Source organism: Triticum urartu, chromosome 7A, assembly GCF_056163025.1.
Source record: "Triticum urartu cultivar PI428250 chromosome 7A, HENAU_Tu73, whole genome shotgun sequence".
Classification (NCBI taxonomy): Eukaryota; Viridiplantae; Streptophyta; class Magnoliopsida; order Poales; family Poaceae; genus Triticum; species Triticum urartu.
The window spans coordinates 325,132,125-325,152,040 of NC_141879.1; the positions used below are offsets into that span (position 1 = coordinate 325,132,125).

A 19,916-nucleotide genomic window follows, 5' to 3' on the forward strand; every position below is an offset into this window, starting at 1 on the left:
TGTGTAGTTGGACTAATGGCTTGTAATGTGCTGAACTGAATTACGCAGAAGCTGTCTACTAGGTGGGAAACCAAATTTGGGGAGGAGATAGATGAAGATCGTTTGTATCTAATATCTGTAGAGCGGATCTTGCACATGGAAGACTTCAACGAGGTAGATCACATTTATTTCTTCTAGTACTTGGGTTTTCGCATATTCTGATGTTAGTAAAGGGAGGGTCCTTAGTCTAGTACTACTAGCATGTTTGTTGTAACAGTCCCAGTTCTAAACTTGCTTAGATCTCCCTACTTCGACCTAACCCCATATGGGTAGCAACTGGGTTGCGTTTTAGTCTGGCTTCACGCAGAACAATTGGTCGAGAGTTACTACCATTGGATGGCTGAGCTTATATGTTTGAGTATGACTTTTCTCCCTAAGAAAGGTGGACTAATCCCTACAACTGCACACATATTGTGGGACTGTGGCCACACGTGGACCGAATCCTGGACTAAACATTGGTGATATAAACCGCATAGGTGGCCTGATCTTCACGATTTGGAGGTGGATTTGAGGAAGCAACACAAGAACAAGGGTAAGCAAAGGGGAAACAACACCTAGGACAAGATCTACAAATCTGAAGTCAATACGAGAGATGCATCTTAGATCCAAGAACAACTAAGGAAATAAAGGGTAACAAGGGTGGTTATTCCCTAATCCCTAGGAGATATAGATGTCTTGAGAGATAGTTCTTCTCCAACTTCTAAGATGACCAAAGCGCTCTTAAGATCTAGTTTATGCTTTGCTAAATTCTAGAAAATGAAGGAGGTACGAATTATATAGGTCCTAGGGAACGAGGCATAAGTCAGGGGTACAAAGGACATTCCGATATTTACTCGTAGGCAGACTTGTGGGCAAGAAGGGGGGTGGGGGGTTGCACACGGGTCCCATGGGCATGGGGTGTCCAAAGAGCTTATGGCTTGACCCTGTGGGCATGGGGGTGCAGGACCCCGTGCGGAGAGCTTTTGCTCACTTTTGAACAATGGGTGCCGTCTTCTTCTCCTCCTCCTTGTTGCTCCTTTTGTACTTGGCAAACCTTCCTCACTTTCCCTTGGAGGTCCTCATTTTGCCTTTTGGAGCCGATAGCGCAAAGTTGTCCTGATGTTTCGATGAGATAGTAACTATTGATTTCTGTGGAGTCAACTTCGACGATTCGACTACAAACATGCGATGATGTTGCGCCTTAGTAATCGCTAAACCAACTCCGAGAGGTTATTGACCATGTCGGACCACGATCAACCTGACCACGAAGCTCTATTCCCGGCAAGCAATCGAAGAACAAGCAAGAACTAAGATTTGCAATCTGAATTTTGTAAATAAAAGATAATGATTATTGATGAAAGTTGGGGTTCTGTATGGTCTTGGCATGGTTGTTCGACACAAACAAAGTACATAAAGTTGCTATGGCTAACTTTTAACTAAACAAAACCCAAGTCTAAACGATACCCTAAGGGCTGTATTTATAGTGAGACAATAAAGAATTTCATCCACCCTTGACAAGGTGAGACTAAAATCCTTTCTAAGTCGTTTTCCCTACCAATACAGACTCGAAAACAACCTATGATATGGTATTTCGAAATTACATGGGACTGGCCCAAAAATAAGGTGGCGCAACACCTATAGAAAACTATGGATGAAAATCATGAAGTGACATCTTGTATATTGTGTCCAAGTCTTCATACGTCATTATGGCAGCTTCAAAATCATGTCATCCCCACTTGAAGCTCCACTCTTGTTCCTTGTGCGCGCGTCTTCATCTCCATGCTTTTTTTTTTAGAACGAAGACGCCGGAGGGGTCCGGCTTTAAATTAATAAAGCCCACAAACAGGCAGAATCCAACAAGTTCAACACAGAACAACATAAAGTAAAGTGGCCACAGCCAAGGTACGTTACATGCTACCGGCCAAAGCCTGCGAGGAAATGGAAATAAGCTGCAGCGCGCAAACGGCCAGTCCAAAAGACTGCAACCAACGGCAAGCTAGTGGCGGGCGCCAATCTGGATCAAACGATCCGCTCCATAGCCTCCGTTATCCGGTCCGCATCACGCCGTTTCCCCAACGGCGTCCATGTCTGAAGGAACAAGTGGCATTTGAAAATAATGTCAGCCGGGTGAGAAGGAAATTTGTGCTCAATAGTCATCTTGTTGCGTGTAGTCCAGATGGTCCACAGCAAAGCACCCACACAACTCCACAACACACGCCCAAAACCGCCCCTATGAGCGACAAGGATAGCACGAAGGTCCGAAGCCGAGAGCGGGTTTCAATTCTGATCAAAAGCCTCCCTAACCGCACTCCAAGCAAAGCGGGCAAGGTAGCAGTTAAAAAAGATGTGGTTGGCATCTTCGTGCTGTCCGCATAGCACGCAAGAGCCATCGGAAGGCCCGTTCCTAAGAGCGATGTTATTAGAGGAGGGCAGGCGGTCACGAAACATTTGCCATAAGAAAATTTTGATCTTTAGGGGAATAGATGCTTTCCATAGCCCCCTAGCTATGTCCAGGGTCGGTCCCTCGGTCAGTTTGTTGTAAAGGGATTGGACAAAGAACTTCCCAGAGCGCGAGAGGGCCCAGGAGACCGAGTCGGCCTCAGGGCGGAGGACCACTCCCTCCAGAGCAGCAACAAGCCCATCCCAACAGGCTCGTTCGTTAGCGAGGATGGGTCTTTTGAAGGAGACAACGGGCGATTGAAGCGAAGCGCGTCAGCCACAAGTATATCAATGTTAGTGACTAATTGGTAGGCAGCGAAATGACTCCGTCACAAGGGTTCCGTGCCAAACCAATGGTCTAGCCAAAATCGCGTTGAGGTACCGTTGTTGACGCAGAACTTGGCTCCTAACGTGAAGGCTGGCATAACTTTCTGGATCCCATTCCAAAAAGGTGAGCCCTTAACTTTGGAAGTGAGGAAATTCCCATCAGGAAAGTATTTGGCGCGAAGAATGTCCGCCCAAAGCCCCTGCTCGTTTTGGGAAAGTTTCCAAATCCACTTGGTGAGGAGCGCGACATTCATGAATTTGGAGTTAAGGATCCCAAGGCCCCCGAATTTCTTTGGGCGGCAAAGCGCGGCCCATTTGATCAGGTGGTACTTCTTTTTGATCCCAGTTCCTTCCCAAAAGAACTTGGACCGGGGGGTATCGAGCTTGGCATGAACCCCATCAGCGAGCAAGAACATGCCCATTGTGAACAGAGGGAGGGAAGAGAGGCTGGAGTTAGTCAGGATCAGCCCGGCTGCCGAGGAGAGGAACCGGCCGCGCCAAGGGCTAACCCGGTTCGCCACCTTGCCGTACAGGGGTTCCCATTCAAGGATAGAAATGTGTTTATCCGAGATAGGCAGGCCCAAGTACTTAATTGGAAAGCTCCCTAGCTTGCAATTAAGCAAGTTGGCGATACGGGCAGCGAGGAGAGGGTCCAACCCAATGGCAATCACCTCGCTCTTAAGGAAATTAATCTTAAGGCCAGAAATGATTTCGAACGCAAGGAGAATGAGTTTGATTGAGGCTACACTATGATCGTCAGGCTCAAAGAGCAGTAAGGTGTCATCCGCATATTGAAGGTGCGTGAGTCCACCCGGGAGAAGGTGAGAAACAACACCGCGGATGTGGCCGGCGTCCTTAGCCTTATGAACCATGGCTGATAGGGCGTCCGCAACAAAGTTGAAGATCAGAGGCGAGTAGGGGTCCCCTTGCCTGAGGCCTCGTTTGTTGCGAAAGAAGTTCCCAACCTCTCCGTTGATCGACACAGCAGTCTGGCCTCCCGAGACCAGGTGCATGATGCGGTGAACAAAGCCTTGCTCGGATCCCTTTCGAGTCAGGACCTCGCGAGTGAACTCCCAGTTCACGCAGTCGTAGGCTTTCTCAAAGTCGAGCTTAAGAAGCACGGCCGGCTGCCCAGTGCGTTTAAGCTCGTGGACAATCTCCTGCAACACTACCGGCCCTTCGAGAATGTTGCAGCCTTTGAGGAAACCGGACTGACTATGATCGATAACACGCTGCGCTACCGGGGCAAGTCTGGTCGCATAAGCCTTAGAGCAGATCTTGAAAGGCACGTTAATAAGAGTGATGGGACGGTACTGCTTAATAGTGTTGGCCCCTTTGACTTTGGGGATGAGGCTGATGACACCAAAGTTGAGGCGCGAAACGTCTACCGTACCTAATGCAAAACCATTAATAATCTCGTAAAAAAGGTCTTTAAGCGCAGACTAGAAACGGCAAAAGAGCGCGACCGACCAGCCATCCGGGCCAGGCGCAGTGTCAATCTTCATTGCTCCCACCGCTTCGTCGATCTCCTCCGTGGAGAAGGATAGGGCCAAGAAGTCGTTCTCGGCTTGCGACACACGAGCATCTTCTCCCCAGAAGTCGGCCCGGAGTTGTAAGGGCTTGTGACGCCCTCGATTCAATCGTACACTAATCATACACGCAAATGTATATGATCAAGATCAAGGACTCACGGGAAGATATCACAACACAACTCTAGACACAAATTAAAATAATACAAGCTTTATATTACAAGCCAGGGGCCTCGAGGGCTCGAATACATCAGCTTGAATACAAACGAGTCAGCGGAAGCAACAATATCTGAGTACAGACATAAGTTAAACAAGTTTGCCTTAAGAAGGCCTGCACAAAAGCATCTACGATCGAAAAGGCAAGGCCTCCTGCCTGGGAGCCTCATAACTACTCCTGGTTGTCGACGGTCTCCACGTAGTAGTAGGCATCGACGGTGGCATCCGGCTCCTGGGCTCCGACATCTGGTTGCATCAACCGGAAAGAAGAAGAAAGGGGGAAAAGGGGGAGCAAAGCAACCGTGAGTACTCAACCAAAGTACTCGCAAGCAATGATCTACACTACATATGCATCGGTATCAATGAAATGGGCTGTATCTGTGGACTGGACTGCAGAATGCCAGAAGAGAAGGGAAAGCCTAGCCTATCGAAGACTAGCATCTTCAAGCAGCTCCAAGCATCTTGCAGCATCAGAAGAGATAAGAGTAGCATAAAGTAAAGTAGTAGTAGTGTTAACAACCTCGGCCAGAAATCCTTTCTCTGACTCCCTGCGAGAAAGCAATCCCAAAGCCATACTATCCAGTTATCACCTCAAGTATCTAGTTCTAGTTGTGTCGATCGGGATACAACTCCAAGTGTCCGTTACCATAGGACAGGCTATCGATAGATGTTTTCTTCCCTGCAGGGGTGCACCAACTTACCCACCACGCTCGATTAACTCCGGCCGGACACACTTTCCTGGGTCATGCCCGGCCTCGGCCAAACAATACGCCGCAACCCGACCTAGGCTTAATAGAGAGGTCAGCACGCCGGACTAAACCTATGCCCCCAGGGGTCATGGGCCATCTCCCCGGAAACTCCTGCACGTTGCGTACGCGGCCGGTGAGCAGGCCTAGCTACCTCCTTCAAAAAGGCAGGTGCTTACCAGTCCAACCCGGCGCGCGCCGCTCAGTTGTTGACGACTATTAAGCTTCGGCTGATGCATACGACACAGAACGCCCATACAATGCCCATGTGATGGTTAGTGCTATCAGGCCAGAGGCCCCTCGGATCAAATATCCAAACCGTTAGTGTGTTGGTAGTGCGGTCACGAGCAGAGACTCACGAAAGATGTGACCTCGTCGCCTCGTCTCGAGTACTTGCGGCAAGGGCTAAGAATGCCCGGCCACGCCTCGTAAGTATCTCGCGGGCACCTTCCAGGTCAACCCGACTCCACCTCACTCGCTATTAAGCTCGCGCGGGTACCCCTCAGGGCCGACCCGTCTTTAGTAACATGGTTCAGTGTAAAGTTATAGTAACCATAGTAACTGTGTGTCTAACACCAAGGGGAAAACCCGAGGAATCACCCTCGGTGAATTCCACTCGATGTAATCATCAAGGTGAACGTAAGAGGATCCACCCTCGAGGTTCACACTTGAGGGGTTGCACGACAGAGCCGTATCGGAAGTGGTTAAGGAGGAAATCACCCTCGATGACCACGACCGGATAGCTACACTACAGAGATCTCATCAGGAGTGATGTATGAGGTTCCACCCTCGGCACTCGATGGTAATTCTGCAAAGTCGAGCAACAAAAGGGGAAAGTGATGTGCGGTGTCTGGGCCTGGACGTCGATCACATTGATCGAGTCATCGAACACAAAGCAGGGCAACTGGGACAAGGTGGGGGTCACTGATGGATCTCTAACCAACCTATACTAAGCAGTTTAGAATAAGCAGGTAAGGTATGAAAGCAGGTAACAAAAACAGGCTATGCATCAGAGTAGGATTATACATAAAGCAGTAGCAGTTCTAATGCAAGCATGAGAGGGAAAGAAATAGGCGATATCGGAATGCTCAAGGGGGGGGGTTGCTTGTCTGGAAGCTCTGCTGAAACGGAAGAAGGGTCGTCGGAGACGTAGTCGATCGCAGGGGCAACATCGGTCTCGGGGTCTACCGGAGAGAAGAGGGGGGGGGGGGGGGGGAGAAACAGTAAATACATAGCAAGCAAGTACATAACAGGACAATAGGCAGAGTTAGACGTGTTCTAACGCGGTGCTACACGTTACCGGCGAAGGGGATAACATCTGGGCATTTTCGGACAGACGAACCGGAGGGGAAAAATTCGATGTTTGCTATGCTAGGAATATGTGACAGATGAACGGACCGTGTAGTGGGATTTGTCTCGTTGTTCTAAGCAACTTTGATGTACAAAGTATTTTCATCCGAGTTACGGTTTATTTTCTATGATTTTTCGAAGTTTAAACAAATATTATGAAATTCCTGAAGATTGGCTAAGTCTAAGAACTGCTCGGTTTTTGAACATTACTTAGCTGTTTTTCGGAGGCTATAGCTGTTGTTCTGTACATCCTATGATCTTGTGCCTTACATCAATTATGAGCATTTTTCTGAGATCTACATGTTAGTAACACCTTCCTCCATATTAGAGTTCATTTGCTTGATCATCAACAGCTCTAAAGTAGCTATTATTATAAAGCTGTTTTTCAGTTTTCCAGCTAACAGAACTTACCATTTTGTGAATTTTATAGGATTTAATCCGCGCATCAAATGGATTTGGTCCAATGGGGTATATTGAAGTTTGTCAAGTGTACTTCCTTCACATATTATTTTTACTCATGTTAACAATTGTTTTGCCGGAGTTTGAGGGCTATCTAGAGGGTTAACCATCGTAGAATTAGAAAAGCTAGCTAGCGCTACAGTAACTTTCAGTTACTGTAGCTGCAGCAGTACAGGCAGAGCAGCGACAGTAGGCAGCGAGCAGCATCGGCAATGGGGAAGCAGGGGCAGCGCAACGGCGTGGCGCAGGCGCGGCGAGGCTGGCCGAAGGCGGGCGAGGCCGGAGCCACGCACACACTGCACGCACCATACACACAGCGTACACCACACACGGCTCATGGCCATGGACATGGCCATGGCCATCTGCAACAGCAGCAACAGGCGGGAGCGGCGGCCGGGTCGCGTGGGTGCGGCCACGACCCACGAGCAGGGGCGCGCGGGCCAGCGCGGCTGCGGCCAACGGTGAGCGGAGACAGACGGGCGCATGGGCGGTCGGGGCGAGGTCAGGGTGTGGTCAGCGCGCACACGCACGGGGAGCGGAGCTCTCGTCATGGCGGCGAGCGGCGGAGCGGACGCCAAAGTTCGGCGTTGGTGGTTACGGCGATGTGGGGGCATGTCAAGCGACGCGGGGAGCGGGGTTGGGCTCCTACGAGCTTGGGCGCGAGCTCGGGCTACGGTGGTCACGGCGGCGAGCTCGTCTACGGCAATGAGTACGGCCATGACGTGGTCAACGACTACGAGCGCGGAGATGGGCAAGGGAGTAAGGGGAGAAGGAGTGGAGCTCACAACGCCCCTGCAGATGTGCAAAGCGGGCTTGGGGGAGGCTCGGTGTGGGCAGACGGCGGCGGATCGAGCGGCAGGGTTGCGGTGGCCGTGGCGTGGAAGACGGTCGCGGGTGTCGTCGTTCAGGCGTCTTGGCTCCGATCCAGCGATGAAGACGATGAAGGCGGAAGCTGCGGCTCTCCTGGACATCCTCCGGTGGCACGGAAGCTCGATGGCCACGATGATGGCGAAGGCGATGGCGACGACGTCTCGGGCACGTGCGAGGTGGACGGAGCAGAGCGTGGGAAAGAGGAAGAAAAGATCTTGGGAGTCCAGAGCGTCGGTGCTGGTCTTCTTATCCCCTCCAGGCGCCCTGTAGCGACACGATGGCGAGAGGGTGTGGCGGGAACGACGTCCTGGCTCGGGCGTCATGGACAGCTGGAGGGAGAGGTTGGGGGCGACCTGGGAGCGGGCTGGGCCGGCACTGTCGCTGAGCAGGCCTAATTGCACAGTAGCTTTAGTCCTTGTCTTTTCCCTTTCCTGCTATAATTCTCAGGCACTGTTTTGCATTTCCTTTTAGTACCAAATGAGTTTTGTTTTGAACAAAACTTGGCACATAAATCTAACACAAAACCTTGATATGGAACAAAAAGATTTGGGGTCAAAAGGAGTTGTCTAACTCTTTTTTTTTTAAATTGAAAAAGCCAAAATAATTGATGTTGGACCACTAAATTAATTCCCATGGGCATCTCGGGAATTTAACAGAGGTTGTTTCAACATGACAATGATCAGGGGAATTTATAGGATAAGGTGAACATTTTAGTTTTACTGATTGAAGAAATAAATATTTGATTGGCATTTTAAATTTGAATTTGTGTTTGGTTTGAAACAAAGTGAGGATTAGCAACTTAATTATGACGACATGGCATCATTAGGCAAGATATTATTGTAGCATGATACTGGGGTTGTTACAGGGCTTCTCCTCGGCTGTTCCCAACAAGTTGAGGAAGAAACCATAGATGTGGGCCGAGATCTCGGCCTGACTAACCAACAGCCCTTGATCGGATTGAAGTCTCAAAATCGAGCACTTCCGTTTACTTCCGTTTATGGCCGTTGGCAAAGGCGTGGAAATATCCCGTATTCGCGTTGTCCTTGGTGATCCACTTGATGCCGCCCCTACGGCGCCAGTATTCCTCCTCCCTAAGGATAGCAAGCACCTGGTTTTCAAGAGTGTAACGGTTGGCCCATTCCGCTTCCAAGAAGGGTCTGGTATCAGCTTGAGCGTCTAGGGCTTTAATTTCGGCGATAATAGCATCCCTAGCGTGCTTCGCGTCACTCCCGTGGTTTGCACCCCACCCACGGAGGAAACCACGGAGGGCACCGGCCTCGAAATCCAAGTGTCAAGAGGACCCCTGGAGCGGCCGACCGCAGCTCTTGCACGCTCCCAGCGCGCAATGAGCAAGGGGCCGAAGCCCTCAACCTCAAACCACCCTGTTTCAAAGTAGAAACGAGGGCTGCGCTTGATCCGGTCCTCCCTCGAGGCCAAAATCAGCGGCACGTGGTCCGACCCAATGCGCGTTTCTGCCACCAACGTACACATGGGGAAGAGCACTTCCCAATCGGAGGTCACAAAGACACGATCGAGAACACTACGCACCAGGAGAGTTGTTTGTTGGTCCACGTAAATCTAGCACCTGTCCTAGCAATCTCCCGCAGGGCACATGCCACGATAGTATTATTTAACAAGTTCACTCTAGGCCAGTCGATATCGTGGTTGTTCTTATCCGCTCCCGAGCGAGTAAGGTTAAAATCGCCCCCAAGGACGATGGGGATATTGGCGGCTTGTTTGGCCCCAACCAAACTTTGGATTTCACCCAAGAAACAAAGGAAATCCTGTGTTTGATCGTGACTGAAATGAAAAAAAATACCCGCATCCCAGCTTACAACATCACAAACATCACTGTTACATCCCAGAAGAAGACCGCCCGAGTGGCCGCAGGAAGGCACCCAGCCCCATACAAAACGATGAAGAGGGTCGTAGGCTGCCAGATCTCTATAAGTAAAATCGGCTTTAATCGTTTCTTGAAGCGCAACGACGTCAATACGCTCTCGGGCAATGTACTCTTGAGTTGGGTTTGGCGACCTGAATGGCCGCAGCCCCGAATGTTCCAGAAAAGGTAACACATCAGATAATTCGATTGCGAAGGCGCACCCCTCTGGATGTCACCGGTTTTGCCACACGTTTTTTAGCCGGGGCACGGCTCGTCGAGGGGGTAGCCTCAACCTCCCTGGTTTCAGCGGCCCCACCCGACACCACAACAGACCCAACAGGGTCAGGCACTGCCAGAGCCGTGGCAAAGGCCTCCCTGGCCTTTGCCAACGCGGCTGCCTCGGCCAGAGCCGCTTGGGCATCTTCGCGAGCGCGAATCAGCGAAACTAGCTCACCGCTCTCCGCACCTACTTTAAAACCGCTATCGTCTAGGATCGAGACAAGTTCAGGGTCTGTAAAGGCATTCAGAATCTTAAAGGAGGGGGGGGGATTACCTGAAGTTTTGAGGTTCTTCTCCGCTAGGCGCAGCTGCGCGCTCTCCATGGAAGACAGCTCGCCCAGCTGTGCCTTGGCCCGGGCACTAGGAGCGCGCTGGGACACTGGGGATGCACGAGAGCGCCGAGCCTTAGCCGACTCGCCCGTAGAACCCAGAGCAGCCTGCAGGTCCACGCACACCGACGCATTAGGCGAAGGAAGGGAAAGCATGGCGAGGTTGGCCGAAGGCTTGCGTCCAGCCGTCTTCTTGGGAGCACGCCTAGATCCCCCCGCGCTGCGATGAATTGACATCGGGGTTTGCATGGATGGTTCGTTGAGCACCACACCCGTGTCAGAGCCTAGCAGGCTGGGAGAGGCCGGGGCGCCCGAAAGCATAGAGCCAGCACCAGCCAACGCCTTAGGACCAACCTGGTTAAATGCCCCCATCAGCGCACGAGACGGTGTCGGACTGCTCCCAGCCGTGTTCGCAATCGCAAGCGCCCCGGCTCCGCGACTTCTTTGTCCTCATCGAGCGCGAGAGCTTTGAGGCCCAGCTTATCCCAAGTCTCTGTATCAATCGACGTATCCGGCATGCTGTCCTCATTCTCCTCTTCACGGCAGGCCATCTCCACATCCTGCTGGAGGTTGCCATTGGCGATGCTCGTCCCTTCCTGAGCTCCGGGAGCAGCCTGCGGTTGGCCTGCCGCACCCCCGGTCCCCGAACCAGGCTGGCCCGCGTGTTTGTCGCTAGGGCGGGGAGGAGCCTTGTCAGAACCTGGCGCCACTGGCCCCTTACCAGTGCGCTTCGGGAGTCTTTCCACCTCCACCTTGATGTCATAGCCCTCATGGTTGAACCATACTTGCACGAAGCCATTCATCTTGTTCGGGGCTTTGCAGCCAAACTTCATCCTCACCGGTCCCATCCGAATGAGAGAGAGCTCGTCCACCACAATGGGCCTGCCCAACATCTTCACTCCTTCCATCAGGCGATCGACGCGGCGGTGCTTCTTAGGGATGCCATGGAGACAAAGCCACACCTTCGGCATGGAGAGGGGCACGCAGGTCTCCTGGATAGTATCACGCACCCGCACCGTAATGTCATTGATGGAGAGAAACAGTTTACCACTAGATTTGACCATGTGCAGCAGATCCGCGGAGGGAAAAGTAACTGCATAATCATCATCACCCACTTGAGAAATATGCCAGTCCCAATCCCCCGCCACCATGTGCTTCAGCTCCTACTTGAGCACGCGCAGCGAGAGCCTCCCTGGCTCCGCCGACAAGATAGCACCATTGGCAGCCTGGAGATTATTGCCCTCCACCTCCTCTTCTTCCTCAAACTCCAAGCAGAAAAAACCTTCGCCCGGGATAGCACTGCCCATGATCTGGAGGTGAAGATGCTTGCCCCGCGACGGGCAGAAGGCCGAGGCGTGTCCTTCCTGCTTACAGATCACGCAGAGGGGAGGGAAGGTGCACTTGGCCTGGAAATGCCCGGTCCTGCCGCACTTGAAGCATTCGCCCCCCTCTTCTTCGACCGGGATGGGCGCGGCCGCCGACCCCCGCGGCGCGTCCGGCAGCACTACCGCCAGCGGAACGGCCGACGCCCGCGGCTTCTTGGCCAACGGATCCCCATGGCCCCCACCACAGAGTGGGTGCTCCTGAGGCTTGCGCTCCAGCTCGCGCCGCCGCGACCCATGCTTGCGCTTCTTCTTCCGCTCCTGCTGACCCCACCAAGGGGGAGGAGGACCCCAATCCCCCTCGCGCCCGTGAGATCCAGAGCCATAGCTTTGGCCATGGCTACCCCGTAGCCCTGACCGAATCCACCACCTTGTCCTTGATCGAAACCACCGCCACCATCTTCACGCCCCGCCGTCCTGGCCCGCTGGCCACGCTTCGCCTGCTCCCGCAGCGCCTTCTCACGCCTCCGCTCCTCGTCGGGGATCAGAGGATCCATCGGCCTCTTCTCCGCACGCCTGTCTCCCATGGTTGCCACCGCAACAAAGGAGCGGGTGAGGGGTGGAGGAGGAAGGGGGGAGAGAGATCTGGCAAACTGCCTAAAGCGCCACACCTCATTGGGACGAGCTGGAAACCCTAGCGAGGGGTCGCGCACGCCCCTGCGCAGCCATATATAGCGACGCGACCCGGGCTCACGGGCTCCATCCTGGACAGGCCGAGAGGCACATGGCCCAGCTGAGCCAGGCCCAGCAGCTGCAGCGCCCACTTGACCCCCCACAGCCCCATAGGAATCCACCCCAGAAGGCGGTTGGGCCCCAAGACAGCCCGAGGCCGGCCCAGGCCCAACAGGCGAAAGCAGGCCCAAGGCTGGCACCCCGCCCGGCAGCAGCAACCCTAGCGCGTTGGCTGTCTCCGCCACCCGCGCCACCGCCGCCGTCAACAACGCCAGAGCTGGCACGAGAGGGAGCGAAGGCCACTCCTCGGCCGACACCGAGGCCGCCACAGGGCCAGGGGACGACGAGGAAGCGCGGGCACGGCTCCGAGGGCACCGGAGGTCTCCAGCACCGCACCGCCGTAGCCCGAGAGCCAGCCACTGCCACCCGGAGCAAAACGACAGTGACGGTCACCCCGACCGGCGCTGGCCTCCACCGCCACCTGCACGAAGTCGCCGAGGGTTGCGCCCGCCGGCGGGGGTGCCAGTCGCGGCGGAGAGGACCCATCCTCCTTGTCGGACTCGTCCGCCGCCAGGGCCCAGAAGCGGCCACCGCATGCCCCCCGCCCCGACTCCGATGAGCACACCTGAGCAGGGCGCGCCGGGGCGCCGCTCGGGCCCCGCCGCACCTGCACCCACGCATCAGCCGCGACGAGATCACCGGGGAAAATGGAGGCGCCGCCGGCGTCGCCCTGGTCCGCCCCCAACGGCTCGCCCGAAACAGAACCCATCACTTCCCAGTCCCACACGAATAGGTCGTTCCTTCATCTCCATGCTTGATCATGCCCCAATGTTCATCCCTCTTGTCCATGCTAGGCCCTTCATTCCTAAGCAATACAAAAGTATCCAATTTAGGCAGCGTCATGTTCTCATGAACATTGGAAACATTACAAAGAAACGAAAGTACCTGATAATTTTATTAGTGTGTGAGCTCTAGTAACTGATCCATTTATGTGTAGCAGTAGGGGATATGGGTGGAGTGTTAGGGATGTCCTTATCATCCTCCCCTTCTTAAAAGTGAAGTTGTCCTCGATGGAAGCTCATCTCCCTCTTCCAAATAAGGCTTCAAATCTGTAATGTTATATGTGTAACTAACCGTAAAATCTGCAGACCATCAACATGTGCCATTAGCTTAGACTTGCGCAATTAGGAAATCTATCTTTGCGTAAATGTAACCAAACAAGATCTTCAGGTGCAAAGACAACATGTTTTCTATCTTTATCTTTAGCAAGTTTGTATTTAGCATTTATTTGCTCAATGTTTTCCTTAGTTAGCTCGTGTATTTTAAAGATAAATTCAACCCGTTGTTTTGCATCAAAATTAACCCTTCTTCGAAGATGAAAGAGGCAACAAATCAATGAGTGTACGAGGCTTAGTGGTAGAATGCATTGAACGATTATAAGCGAATTCAATATGAGGCAAACATTCTTTCTATATTTTTAAGCTATTATTTAAAACAATCCTAGGCATAGTAGACAAAGTTCTATTGACTATTTCAGTTTGTCCATCAGTTTGGGAGTCACATGTAGTACTAAAAAAACAGTTTAGTGATTTTAGTACCCAATTTAGCCCATAAATATCTTCAAAAGTGGCCAAGAAATTTAGCATCATGATCTAAAACAGTAGTATTTGATACACCATGCAAGTGGACAATTTCACGAAAGAACAAATTGGCAACATTAGCATTGTGTCTTTTTGAAAATTTACTGACGACAACAAATATGGTAGCCCTCCCCTTCTTTGTTTGAGGTAAACCTAAAACAAAGTCCATGGATATGTCCTCCCATGAAACACTAGGTACAGTCAAAGGCATATATAAACCATGAGGATTGAGTCGTGACTTAGCTTTTTGACATGCAGTGTAGCGAGCAACAAAACGCTTAACATCTCATCTCATCTTTGGTCAAAAGAAATGTGTAGCAAGTACGTCCTTTGTCTTCTTCATGCCAAACTGTCCCATTAATCCTCCACGTGTCTCCTGCAAAAACAAAAGACGAACGGAGCTAGTTGGAATGCATAGTTTGTTAGCACGGAACACAAATCCATCATGAACTTGTTCCATCTTCTTTCTTCTTTACAATTTTGCATTACATCTTCAAATTCAGCATCATGCACATTGATCTCTGATGGGCTCCAAACTAAACATTTTAAAGTCAAGTTATGAAAGCATAGTATAGTGATGAGACCATGTATCATCAATAGTATTTTCTTTACCCTTATTGTGTTTAATGACATAAGGAAAAGTCTAGCATGTTTACGGTCCAGTTTTGCTTGACTTGTAATATGTTTCAAAGATTCATGATCAGAATGTATAGCAAATTCTTTGGGCCATAATAATGCTGCCAAGTTTCTAAAGTCAGAGCATAAGTAGAATAGTTCAAACTAGGGCCACTCAACTCAATTTTTCAAAAAAGTATGCAATGAGTTTACCATCTTGTGTTATTAAAATCAGGAAGTTGGAGCAAAGGAGCATGTGCTAACTTCTCTTTCTATACCGTGAAGGCTTTTTCTTGTGCGGTAGCCCAAGCAAAAGGTACCATCTTTTTTTGTAAGCTCATTAAGAGGTGCAACAATGGTGCTGAAATCTCTCACATACCGTCCATGGAAACCAACAAGTCCAAGAAAACTCCCCATTTCTGTGATCGTTTTGAGTTGCGGCCAACTCCCAATCACTTCAATTTTGGCTCTAGCAACTTCAATTCCCTGTATAGTAATAACATAGCCAAGAAACGATACTTGGTCGGTGCGAAAGGTGCACTTCCCAAAGTTACCAAACAAACGTGCATCTCGTAGAAAAATAAAAAGTTAAAAACAGAACGTAAATGATCCAAGTGTTCCTTCTAAGATTTGTTATAAATCAGTATATCTTCAAAATAGACCACATCAAATCGTCCAATGAAAGCACGTAAAACTTCGTTCATTAATCTCATGAAAGTGCTAGGTGCATTAGTCAACTCAAAAGGTATGACTATCCACTTATATAAGCCGAACTTAGAAATGTTGTTTTTCATTCATCTCCCAATTTCATGCGAATTTGATGGTATCCACTACGCAAATCAATTTTAGAGAACATGGTAGAGCCCCTTAATTCATCAAGCATATCATCTAGCCTAGAATTAGGATGACAATATCGAATAATAATATTATTAATGGCTCTACAATCAACACATATAGGGCATGTTCCATCCTTTTTTGGCACTACTATAACAGGAACAACACAAGGACTAAGGGATTCGTGTATATAACTTTTGTCGAGTAACTCCTGTACTTGACGATGAATCTTCTTTGTCTCCTTTGGATTGGAATGGTATGGCAGCATGGCGCACAGTTGGGCAGTAAGGCACCAGGAATTAAGTTAATCTTATGCTCAACCCCTCAAATAGGTGGTAATCCCGATGGCACGTCTTGTGGATAGACATCAACAAACTCATGCAAAATGTTAGGGACAACAGGAGACAAAGAGTCCTCAAATGAAAATAATGCGTCTTTACACACAAAAGCATAGCAAGCATGCTTGCTAACATCCGGATTGATAAATAAAATGGACTTTTCAATTTTATTTCATTCACAACAGAGGATGATGGTCTGTTATTAGTCCTATGTTGCTCAAATTCTTTTGCCACAATTTGATTTTCACTCTTGTTTTGCTCCTATTTTGCTTTACTATCTCTAGTTAGATCATCTTTCAATATTTGTTCAGGAGACATCGGAAGTAAAGCAATATTTTTATTCATATGAACAAGAGCATACTGATTTGTCCTAGCATGGTGTACAATTTTTTATATCAAATTATCATGGTCTACCAAGTAAAAGGGAGCATGCTTGCATGGGTGCCACATCACAATCAACAAAATTAGCACATGCAACAATACTAAAATGCACACGAACAATACGTGTTACCTTAACCTTGTTGTTGTTGTTGAACCACTCGATATAATAAGGAGGATGCGGTCTCGTGGTGAGGGACAACTTCTCCACCATCTTCATGCTAGCCAAGTTGTTGCAACTCCCCCTATCAATGATGCTGTGAACTGAACGTTCTTTCACAACTCCCTTTGTATGGAACAAATTGTGTCTTTGATTTTGCTCGGCTTGGGTCATCTGCACACTCAAAGCCATATGAGCAGCCAGACTAGCATACCTGTCGGCGTTGTCAGCAGCCATATATTTCATATCTTGATCAAATTCATCGCCACCCTGTTCTTCACGTGTAATAAGAGTCAGCATATCCTCACTGTAGTCACTAGCGGACTCATACCACCATCTTCAATAACGATCATCACATGCTTGGATGGGCATTGGCTCGCATAATGACCCACACCAGTACAACAAGCACATTTAATATCACGATCACGTGTTTGACCTGTGGATGCCATGGATGACGAGGAACTCTGCGCAACACCATCAGGTGTGCTCTTGGCTGATGGTGGTGGTGTCTGTTTTGTTGTCTTTGTGGAAGACTTGAAGTTGGCGTCAGAAGGTGGTGCAGTAGGATGTGTGGAAGTAGAAGACGCACACAACGTACACGATGAAGGTCGTGCTGCAGAAAAGTTAGTTCGTGCCGTGGTCTGTTGATCCTACACTTGAAGCTTTGCAAGCAAGATCGAATAAGCGAGTGATGTTATACTCCTTATACTCTAAGATGGTTTGAATTTCTCTGTTTAGCCCACCCAATAAACTTGCAAGCATAGCTTTATTATTTTCTTCAATACCACATCTAAGCAACCAAGTTTGCAATTCCCGATAATATTCCTCTACATATTTTTTTCCTATCAAGGCTGCAATTTTTGAAGCAATTCATGTTGATAGTATGGAGGAACCCAACGAGTACGCATAACATCTTTTAAAAATAATCCAAGTAGTTGAAATATTAGTAGGATGCAATCGACAATGAATTCACAAACAACTATAACCCGTCTATCCTCAGGATATTGTAAGCATGTATAACGTTGTTCAGTTTCTAACTCTCAAGTAAGATACACATCGGGAATATATCTACCCTTAAATGGCGGAACATTTAATTTCAGTTTGGCCACATGTTCACCATCTCATACCTGAGGGGGTGGTGGTTGTCTACCTTTTCGATTGCAGCGTGTGGACAACCAGGTGGTTGTCCGTAGTTCTGCTCTTGTGCAATCTCAGCTTCAAACTTGTCCTCACCCTCGTAGGCCTCATACTGCTCGTCAGTAGTAGAACCTTGTTCCTGCTCAATGGTGACATGCTTTGCACATCCAAGTTGATTTGGGAGGTGACGTGCAGGAAGAGGTGGTAGTGGTTGTTGAGGTGCAGCATGTGGTGGTGGTAGACGCGCGAGCACTTCATTGGACTTGGCGGCCAACTTGGTGTTGAACATCTTCTCTAAGCTACCTATCTTGTCCATGGCCCCTCCAAATCTGGACTGAATGTCTTGTACCTGTGCAGTCATCATTTGTGCAAATTTATCGTGTAGCTCCTTGCCCGTCGTGTTCTCCCAGTCCAGCTCATCGACTTGTGATCTTGGCATCGTTAGTAGTAACAGAAACACACAAGAATATGGTCTTACTGACTACTAATAGGATGTGGTGTTGTGGAAAGTCACAAATCCGTCAAGCTAACCATAAATTCTTATCAGTTCTTACCAAGCAGCAGGTGATGATTAGCAACCGCTGTAGTCAAAACTCTCAAAGCTTGAGTAGAGTGATTGCCAGGTGCTGTCAAATGCATGAAGTAGATATATGTGCTTGGAAGACTTAAGTATGGTAGCAAAAAGGTTATTGTGCTGGTCCTAGGCTAGACCGTACTAGAGATGCGAGCCTAGAACACTAACAAAATCACGATGCGACACGTAATCAAGGGAGGAACAAACAAAGAGATAGCAGGTTTATCATGTATATGGAACGCATTTTGGTAAACCAGTTCAGTAGTAAGATGTACATGATTATACTAACATGCCTTTTGTTGCTAAGTACTCCCTCTGTAAAGAAATATAAGAGCGTTTAGATCACTACAGCATAAAAAAAACATATCCATGTACCATGGTCATTGTATTGTCTATTCCATCCCATTTTGTGTTGGCTCATTATGAATCTTTATTCTTTGTCGCACTTTTTTTGCTCTCTTTTTTGCACTTTTTTTTCGCTCCTTTGCTCACTAACATTAAAAACTGCCTAGCTAGAAATTTCCAGGCTTATATTCTTTTTGGAGCTTTAGTATGAGAAACCCAGACGTTTTTTGTGTGAAACTAGCTAATAAATCGGGCAGTCGAACCTGTGTAGAGAGAAAATCAGAAAAATACTGTTGGGAGTAGTGGGATTCAATCCAAGGTCGTTGGCTGTGGCCTATCCTTGATCTGATAACCACCTTAGTTGCGCTTATTTGTTGTATAACAAAGGAAACCATTGCCATTTGCCCTATTTAAATTCTATATAGCATATATTATTACTCTAAATATAGTATTCGATTGTAGAAAACTAGCAAACGAATCGGTGAACCGGCGGTCTGACCAGCAAAAACCTGAATCGAAGGCCTTAATGGTTCGATCATCGGTCCGCTTTTTTAACTATGGTCCGTACACACCCCTGCCTACTCATCACTAACCACGGTACTAAGGATACCCCCTCTCGAAAGTTGTTTCTTGAACAACAACATTAACGCCGACTGTGGGGAATCCTTATCGTGTGTGAAGTTACCCTAACCAGCCAAGCTAGACTGCTCCGATGAAACGAGCCTCAAATGAGGCTGAAGTATCTCTCAAGGGAAAGGCCTTCACGACAAAGTTGAAGGACCCCACCTGCTCGCAACACCACGTGTTATCCTTGCTCCATTGCCAACTTGGGGGCACTCGTCAATGTAGAGAATGTCAACATCGACTCCATTTGAGCTTTGGTCGAGACCCTCCAAACCGGCGTGGCAAATATCGGTCTGCATCCCGGACAGTCCTCTCCGATGAACCTCGGGCAGCATCCACCATGACTCCACCGTCGCAATAGCAGGACGAACCCTGTGTCACCAACGGAATCTGGTCCGATTAGAGGACCACCGTTCCAAGCCAACTTTGTCTCTTAGATGGCTCTGGTACCCTCTGGATCCCCATGGTTCTAGCCCTATTGGGCCTGCACATGGCCGTGCCCCCGCCATACTCAGGCCCGCCAACCTATGCCGCTCCAATGGGAGGACCTCATGCTGGAGATGCTCACTAAAGAGCCATCATCCTCCAAGTATGGTCCGCAAGGGACTCGCCCCAAGGTAGCCAAGCCTACATTGAACATAATGATTGGGAGTTTGTCGTCCCCAAGGAGGGCGATGCCGGTTCAAAAACAAGAACGGCGGGAGCAAGTCATCGTGAGAGCACTCTCGTCCCTCTAGTAGGGTCTGGGGCCGCCTATTGGAAATCTCCACTGA

General features: G+C 49.4%; 1 protein-coding gene across 3 annotated transcripts in view; it reads left to right on the forward strand.

The window, feature by feature from the left end:
- PGR7 (proton gradient regulation 7) overlaps nucleotides 1-19,916 on the forward strand; it is a 36,648-nt gene that overhangs the window by 3,737 nt on the left and 12,995 nt on the right. The window contains exons 3-4 of one of the 3 annotated variants that reach the window (XM_048690878.2): nucleotides 49-153; nucleotides 7,056-7,103. The exons of 1 other annotated variant lie outside the window; for it this stretch is intronic. In XM_048690878.2, the coding sequence (XP_048546835.2) occupies nucleotides 49-153; nucleotides 7,056-7,103 (153 nt within the window). The remainder of the gene's footprint in view (nucleotides 1-48; nucleotides 154-7,055; nucleotides 7,104-19,916) is intronic. One more of the 3 variants, XM_048690879.2, reaches the window with a different exon arrangement.